Source organism: Drosophila biarmipes, chromosome 2L, assembly GCF_025231255.1.
Source record: "Drosophila biarmipes strain raj3 chromosome 2L, RU_DBia_V1.1, whole genome shotgun sequence".
Taxonomy (NCBI): domain Eukaryota; kingdom Metazoa; phylum Arthropoda; class Insecta; order Diptera; family Drosophilidae; genus Drosophila; species Drosophila biarmipes.
The window spans coordinates 10,107,550-10,116,548 of NC_066612.1; the positions used below are offsets into that span (position 1 = coordinate 10,107,550).

The 8,999-nt window shown below is 43.2% G+C and overlaps 1 protein-coding gene across 1 annotated transcript; it reads left to right on the forward strand.

Annotated features, from left to right (window-relative positions):
- The first annotated feature begins 8,385 nt into the window (after positions 1–8,385).
- LOC108032500 (uncharacterized) lies at positions 8,386–8,753 on the forward strand. Its single transcript, XM_017106318.3, has 2 exons — positions 8,386–8,456; positions 8,515–8,753. Exons 1-2 carry the CDS (start codon positions 8,424–8,426, stop codon positions 8,692–8,694), a joined length of 213 nt encoding a protein of 70 aa, XP_016961807.2. The 5' UTR covers positions 8,386–8,423; the 3' UTR covers positions 8,695–8,753.
- The last annotated feature ends 246 nt before the right edge of the window (positions 8,754–8,999 follow it).

Consider the following 8,999-nt stretch of genomic DNA (forward strand, 5'->3'; position numbering starts at 1 on the left):
GCGCCCCTGTCTATCTTTCGCTTCCTTTCAATGTGTCGTTGCTGGTGGCATTGTTTCCATCGCATTTGTTCCAACAAAAGTGCAATTTGCACCCAAAACAGCCGCAAACAAGAGGAGAGAGTGTTGACAATGGCAGAGAGCAAGGAAAGAACAAAAGAAATGACAAACAAACAAATACGACGAAAGCCAACAAACACACATGACAGAGGCAAAATAAGAAAAATCCCCTTTGTCTAGTGTTGTGTTTTGTAACACGAGTGTGGAAAAAATCACGGAAAACTTTTCAAACAAAAAAGAGTAAGGAGAGAAAATAAAAAACCCCTTCTGTGGAGTGTGCGGCATATGCTAGGCCAGAAGAAGAAGCTGCCAGTAGTGAAGTTCAGTTCGGTTTCTGTTCGCTATCCGGGCGATAAAAACCCAAACGAACTGGCTGAAAAGCAACGAGGCGGCGAGCGGGCAAAGAAAACTGCAAAATTGCAGCAAATAACAATGGCAAACTGACAGGAGCAGCAGCAGCAACAGCTACTGCCGGCCACCCACCGAACCACCGCACCGCCGAACCACTGAGCCACCCGCCCACACACTCCGCCAGAGCGGTTGGCTTGGAACAAATGCGTACGTGACACTTTGGTGGCGCAGAGATATAAGAATGTCACATAACTCAACGTGATTAACGTCTTTTTGTCGCTCTCAGGCGGCGGCGGTGCTCGCCCCCTCCTCCTCAGCATGCAAAAATATAGCTGGCCATAAAACAAGTGGTTCTCGGTGGGTTCTGGCCGGGTCTGAGTCTGAGTCTGGCTCTAGGTCTCCCTCTGGCTCTGGATTTTCCCAATGCGTTTACTTGCTCCCCAGCCGCGGCAATCGTTTAACGAAAACTTTGGTATTATGCGAAGGCATTTTCCAGCATCCATTTCCACGCGCAGTTTCTTCCACTTTCAGTTATTTATGATCTGGTGTATCACATATATTCCGGATTTGTTGATTCAGTATGTTCTCATAAGGGTGCCATGTTTATGAAGGGGCTTCGATTTATGATTATTTATGTTTTCTTAGCCTCTGTGATAAGAAAGTCACTTAAGTAAAGTTCATAATGTATCAATCTTTAAGATTTATAAATATTTAACCGTCTCAAGATTTTAACAAGACCTAAAATGTATTTAAAAATTGTTATCGCTTTGCCTTATAAAAGTGGAGACTAACATTGGTAACTAATGATGTTAAAAAATAGGTTTTCCTGCTTAAACTAAATACATAATTACTCCCAATCAAGACGGTTTCGTCACACTTAACGGCCATAACTCATCTGCCAGCTTGCCTCGTCATCGACTTGATCATCTAACCGGCCAAATCCCATTATAAAATCATCAGCCAAAGCTGCAAAACGAACCGATAACAATAAATTATGGCAAAAAAAAAAACGAAGCCAAAGAAATCAACAAGAAAATATCAATTCGAACAATGGGAAATGCGTTTGATATGCCATGGAGCATGATTGACATGTTGTGGCAACCGGAAAGCCAAGACATTATACCATCTTAGATGGATGGCCAAGTCGCGGAAGAGGCACAACGACCGATCTGGGATGAAAATGGGAAAAAAAAGAGTCAAACGCTCACGCGCGCAACAAATTGGATTTATTTACGCCCCGTCAGCAGAGATCCAGGGCTCATGTGATCCCCAGTAACCGAGACCGGGCCCGTACCATTCCCATTTTCGATCATCATCATGCATGATGCATGATCGCTCAAATGAACTCACTTGGCCGGCAATTACGGCCGGCGAACTGGGCCCGTATTGAGTTACACCAAATCGCATTTTGCGCTAAAAGCGATTTGACATTTTCTCCGCGCCCGAGTTCTAGTTAGGAGTCCCGGGCTCGAGTCCGCAGGCGGTTCCAGCTGCGCTCCAGTCAACCTTAATGACACTCAGCCCGATCGACAAAGCGGCATGGCTACTGGATTTCCAGAGGGGTCTCTGGGAAGAGGACGGGGCCGGGGGACGCCTCTGCGTTCATACATTAATCAACAGACGAGGCTGCTTGGTGGTTGCCTTCCACCGATGTTGTTCACACATTTCAGCTCGAATTAGTCGAGGGTTTTCATGAATGAATCGATCGAACGAACCAACAAACCAACGAACTGTTTCTGTCCCAGGCCCAGCCATTTATTTCTTTTCGGCCGGAGTTGTGACCACATGCGGTCCCATCGATGGATCGCCGAATCGCCTGAATCCACTGAACAATAATAAAGAATTTGCCGAAAGAAAAGAAGCCGACAAATGCTGGGCTCTATCATTGAGAAGTCAAGAAATGCGCAAGGCCCCGAGATACTTGACTGGAAAGTAATGCCCGGACCGGGCCAATCGTCATCATTATTATTTTGTAGCGTTTCATGGTGCGCTGCGAGAAATTGAAATCAGCATGGTGCCCCCCCAGGAAATCGGGGAAATCGGGTATCGATCCCGGGCAGCCGTCGGCGAAATGTCTTTGTGTGTAATCGGCCATAAGCACAAGCCGCGGGGGTCCATTTTCTCAGCCCAATCTTTTGAGGAAACTTCACATTGGCCAGACCCCTTAATCAAAGAGGTTTCGCTTACAACGACCGGCGGATAAAATTGGATTAATTTACATTTCCCCCATCCCCAGTGCAAAGCCCAGTTCGTACATCAGGTGAGGATTTTATTTTCAATTTCCCCTGCCTTTCGATTATGACACATTCTCCACAGTCAACACAATACAATCATCAATCTCTAACATTGGAAATTTACAACCGGGGTTAGAGTCTAACAGGTCCTGGTTTTTAGGGTCGATGTCATGTCCTTTCCGCTCCCCAACTTGGCTTTCCCATCTCGTTTTTAGACTGTGACAGTTGGACAGGCCGAGTGACAGATTTGACCAGAAAACAATTCGTGTGGCACATACAACAATAAACTTATCCCAAGCCAAGTCCCGTCCTTGGATGCAAAGCCCGACACTGTGTCTACACTTCACTTAACTCAACTCCGCCTTTCCCCCGACCCTACTCGCTCTGTTTTTGCATTTTATCCTCGTCAACAGGATTTTTCAGCATGAGTTGCCTGCCAGGAGAGGCCATCATCAGAGTTTACAGCCAGGGGCGGGCCGAGTCATGTCATCTTCATGTGTCCAGGCAGGCGGAGGAGCCATCTGGACTGGGAGTACAACTACGGTTAGCTGCCGCCACACATAATGTCCGACTGGCAAGCAGCTGTCACTCAGTCAGGCCGGAAGAAGAATGCCGGGATACCCTTGTAGAACTGACTAAATGAAGTGGAGACGCAGCAGATCTACAAGCTCGATTTGGAAAAGTAACTTTTATAATTGGGAAAATTAGGGATATAATTTTAACTTATATAATGTAAATAACCTTGATTTTAATAATTTTACTTCGATTTTATCTATCTTTTCAGGAATAAATAATAAAGCAAGGGCTGAAATCGGTATAGATTTAAGAATGTTACTTTTTAATGTCAAAATAACATTTTTATAAATACCAATTTATTTTATAAGATTAAATAAGAATAATCTTACAGTTTCAATACCATTACCACTTTGAGTGGAAAAGTAAGAGTCCTACGAGTTCGACTGTACTCGCACACCATGCTCGTTCTGTTCTATAGGACAGAGTACATCCCATGTCCCTGATTCCCGGAGTCTGTCCGGATGAGTCCCGCTCATGAAACTCATTCGTGTGCACTTGTCAGGAGCAGCCACCAGCTCGTTCCGTTCCCTCGGCCCCTTCCGTTTCATTCCATTTCATCCCATTCCATTTCCCGTCGCCGTTGTCCTTGCAGTTCGTTTGTGGTCAGTGTTACCATACGCACGAATGAAGCACGCATCTTTGCATGTGGAGATTTTCTCACCAATGCTCCTCCATCGCGATAAACCTGATGGATTGCTCGGGTATTGGTAATGCAATTACAATGCCACTGCCGGCTAATTAAATCCCCCACAGAAAGGTAACCCGGACAATTAATAAGCTTATGGGGCCAATAAAATATTGATAAATGCCCGAGAGCTGTGCACAAATCCCCTGAACAACATCGCGAAACGTTCGTTGTGAAAAATTTATGTGTTAATATTTACAAATAAATTAAGCGGCCTGGGGAAACGGGGAGAGGGAGCTGAACTGGGTGGCTGGGTGAGATGCCTAGGCCATTTCATAGCCCATTTATAAAACCCGGGAATTCGCATCCCGTGTTGGTGAAGAATCCACTGGGGAAGGGGCCAAACGAATGAAGCAGAGCCAATGCAAATAAGGCAACATTTGATTAATGAGTGGGCCGGAAAATTAAACGGCAAAGCAAGTGCCTGCGACACTCGAGCGAGAGGGGATCAGGTCGTTGAGCCCGGGCTGGGTCTAGGGGCTGTTTCAAGAGACCGCCATGACGCAACAATCCAAAAATGGCTAACGCTTATTTAATTGCATTTTTATACGTAGTCATCGTACACCATAAGGAACTTTGTAAAAATATATATTTGAAAATCTTTAATCATTTTTCTCTATCTGCCTAGAGTCTCAATTTCATTGCATTGTGCCTAGCTCAACTGTTTAGCCGCAGCCCCCTTGTGTTTTCTTAGACATTTCTGGAATATTTGCGAGGGCATAACTCATTTGGTAATTTAAGTACTTGCACGAGTTGGTCGTTGGTCGCGGGTCTCACGTACTCCCCAAATGGAAAGAGGGACCCCGAGTGCAGAGTGCCCAGAGGAAGAGGCAGGAACTGGCCAATCCATTCAGTGGAACAGTGGGATAATTTCCAGAAACGAGAGGGGGTAGAGGCACCGAAAGAAGCTGAGATGTATTATTTAATTTAAATCATATATGGTTATATAAGTACCATGTTTTAAATTGATTTAAAAAATGTGAAACTCAAGAAGCTTTCTTAAATAATTTGTATAAGGAAAACATGTCAACCCATTCGGTTTTCATCGACTTTTTTCTCTCTGTGCAGTGCAGCAAGTGCTTCAGCTGCTTCTTCCGCTGGTGCTGTGGGCCTTTTGGCTCAAGGAATTAAGCGTGTAAAATACGAGCGCATAAATCTATTTGCTACGCATATAAACAACAGAGCGCATTTGCGTGTGCAATCACGCCATTCTCCATTTGCCATTTGCCGAGAAATGTAATTAGGCCTGCCGCCATGTGGAACGCATTCTGGCCATGCCCAAGGGCGATCCCGGGGCGGGGGCGTGGCAGGGCGGTGCCGGCCTGTGGTCAAGGGGGGTGGCCAAACAGATGGCTTCCAGCTGACCGCGACCGCACACAGCCAACTAGCCAAAACGGCCAACCATCCGCTGTGGATGCATTTTGTGGACTGCAATCGCTCTGGCCCCCAATGATAACAGGTCACGAATGCCCCATCGCCCAGTGATCATCTCAACCCAAGCCCCATTAACGGAGGGCGGAAAGGGGGTTAATAACAATATTACTGCTCCTCGGCCGCCAGGTGAACGCTTTGTGAATTTATTGAATTATGAAACGCGCGAGAATGCCATTTACTTGCCCATAAAGCGAGTCATTAAAATAAGTACCAATGAGGGCAACTGGCTTATATGTGTAATTACTCAAATACCCTGTAAAAACCATGTACATCACAAAAAAAATACACTGAAGTATTAACAGGGCCTACCTAATATATTGTAAAATTCACAAAGATTTTTTCTACATCTGGTATAATTTTACATAACTCGCACTCGAATAAAATAAACAGATTTTAAAATAAGAATACTAAAAAATACCAAATTTCTAAAAAATTTAAAACTTTAACTCAGGCTCAAAGTTGTTAAGCCACTTAACATTTTAAGAAAGTTATTTAGTGAAATATTGTCCCCAGACCACTGAAAAGTAATGCACAGTCTGATGCCTTTTTTATGCAGACCTAATGACCAACTGATGATACCCTCCGACAAACAATGCACTTAGTTCCGCTGCCGCAGAGGTGACCAGTAAATGGTAAAAGCTGCACCGAATGTGCAATGAAAAAGTTAGTAAAACGTTAAGGCCAAAAAAATGGAACCGAAAAATGCAGCCGAGTAGGGGAAAAGGAACGAGCGAAGGAGATAAAGAATAATGACCACTTTGCCATCTCGTGGCAAATAACCATTCATCAAATTGTCCAAATTACAGACATTTCACAATGACGCACCCCCCGCTCCACGAGCGATTTGGACTTTTGCAATGCCGACAGAGCGACGACGACGACGACGACGATGACTGCAATTCGTTTACACCAATTTTATGGTAACAAGCTTCTCTCCAGCTCCAGCTCCAGCCCCTTCCCCATACCATACCCATTCCCAACCCCATTCCCGCCTTGCAACTGGACATGCCCCATGGCAGCTGCTGGCAAATGAGTCGAGCTTGGGTTCGGGCTTAGTTTGGCTGCCCAGGAATTGGGGTTTATTTGTGTACCCTTGCAGAGGGTTACGGTGGTTCAGCCAGGTATTTTGAAAGTATTTTCCATACATAGCGGATACCCCCTAAAGATATATGAAGGGATTAAAGATATATAAGTCCAAAGGTCTTATTTGTTAATGTTAATTGATTTGCTTCTACATATTTTACTAATGTAATAAATTGTAAAGTTAAATTGTAAATTAAATTTTAATTTGTTCTTTTAAATCAATTTAACACCGATAAAATACATTTATTCCAACGTTTTTTCTAATACTCGAAACATGCCAAATAGTATTTTTTCGGTATAACTATCAAGAAATAAAATGATCTCAAATTTTATAAGCTTTAATTAAAGTTTAATTGTAAAATAGAGGGAAGATACTGTTTCTCTAATTTTATTAAGCAAGATATAAGTGATATTCATAAGCTAAATATTGATATAATATTCCATAAAATATAAAGTTCTAATATAACTTTATTACATAAAGATTGAATGAGCCTTGAAAGGTGTTTGTAAGATTAAGGATTTAAATTCTTTGTTCCAAATTTCGGGGCTCAGTAAATTTTCCTATAAAGTAAAATGCAGAGCTGGTTTAACGTTAAATATGATTTAAAAATAATCCAGTGGTCTTGATGATTAATCATACTCTCAAACCCTTTTTACTTGCTAAAACCTGAAAGATAATTAACAGGAAGGGTGTTTAAATTTCTCCGCTCAATGCCAGATTTTCCGTCTTATAATTTTTGCCGGATGGGTTAAAGTGCCGGCTGCATTGGGGGGATAATCGCTGAATGGTGGGACTCCGATTGAGGGATCGAGGGCTGGGGAGCTGACATGTGTCACGCCTAAAACTATGCAACAGCTGCCGCAGCATTCGCTTTCTGCGCCGGGGCGACATGCGTTCAATTTCATGGCTGACCGCTGACAACAACTGCAATTTGGGGACATTAAGTTTTGACATTGAATAATCACCGCCAAAGGCGTTGACGACACACCAAACTCGCCAGCCCGCCGACTGCCGCCTCCCGCCGCCTCCTGCCGCCGCTCACACCTCGGTGCTCATTCATAAAATCGCGTACATCGCCATCGCCATGGCCCATAATAAATTCAGCTCACTCATCAGGCAGTCCCTGCATGTGAAATTTTCATAGGGGAGCGTCATCAGTGGGCTTGATTGAGGAGGTGGCCCTGGGGGCTGGGGTCTCGGAGGGGAGTGCGCAGTTCCAGCCCGATTCAGTTCAGCTGGGCTCAAAGCCTGGGACCGGCTTTTATTTTGATTTATTTGCCACAGACACGACAGTTAATTTGATATTTTGATTAACTGCAGGCTGGACTGGTTTTTCTGTGGGGAAAACCCACTCTCAAGATTGCGAGAGGGGCTGAGGGATGTTTGAGGGCAAGGGTCAGACGTCAGCTGCTTGGCCCCCAGCTAATCCCTTACATAAGCTCTCACTTTCGCGGCCACGCTACGGACCCGCCCCCTTGGGAGCACTCCGGCCCCCTTATCGCTTCCACATAATTCTGTAATTTTTATTCACTTTGCGAAAATGTGAAAATAATTGCAGTTCAGTTAATTTATTATGTCGCTGCCAAGACATGAAGTGTTGCGAGAAGTGCAAGCCCCTCGCACCACGTTCAAAAGTGCTGCACAGTGGGAGGAAACATTAAAAATCATATTAAAATTGATGTTTTTGTTTTTGTTCATGTTAATGTTAATGTTCAGATTGCATACAATTTTCACAGAAAAAGAAATACTAAGAATACTAAGATTCACATTTCTTGTTTCTGTTTGTATGTTTATATAAAATCAAAAGATCATGGTTATCAACAAGTGCCTTTTCTTGTGAAATATATTTCTTATTGCAATTAATTGGAATTATTGATATGTATTACATTTTTCTGAGAAAGATGATTGCAAGCCTTCAATGTATAACTGATAGTCCTCCACTTCTGGTAGCGATAAGGAGCTGCTCTGGGGTATAAAAGCAGTTGCGCTTCTGGGAGAAGTCATGTTCAGAGTATCTGTCGAGATGAAGATCTTCGTGAGTGCAGCTGTTTAAGAAATTATTGAATATTTTGTAACTCATTTAAATCCTTTAGGCTGTTCTATTTGCCGTGCTGGTCGTGGTCGTGATGACTGCCATTCCCGTCTTCGGAAATGTGCTCCCTCAGTGTCCTCCCACCGATGACGTAGCCCAAGGCGGTAGCTACCCAATCACGGAATTGATGCGAAATGGTCGAAGGCCACCTACTTACAATACCGGAAGGAATGGAAAGTAGATTCGGGACGAAAAGCTTTGGAGTGGAAATAAAATGACAACTCTCTGACACCTTTAAAAGTGAATTTTAAAATAATATTGGTTTGGGTTAGGTGGATTAATGTGTATATGATGGAAAGATATATGATTATCAATTTGATAAAAGCCAGTTATCAATATACAAGGCATATATTTTAGAGAATTATAAAAAAATATATCAAAGGAATACCATAAATTTATTAAATATATTATATATTTTTAGGTGTTTTTTGTGTACAAAGAAAAATCTTCAGGCCTCCATTAGTTTATTAGTTTGTTATTTTGTAA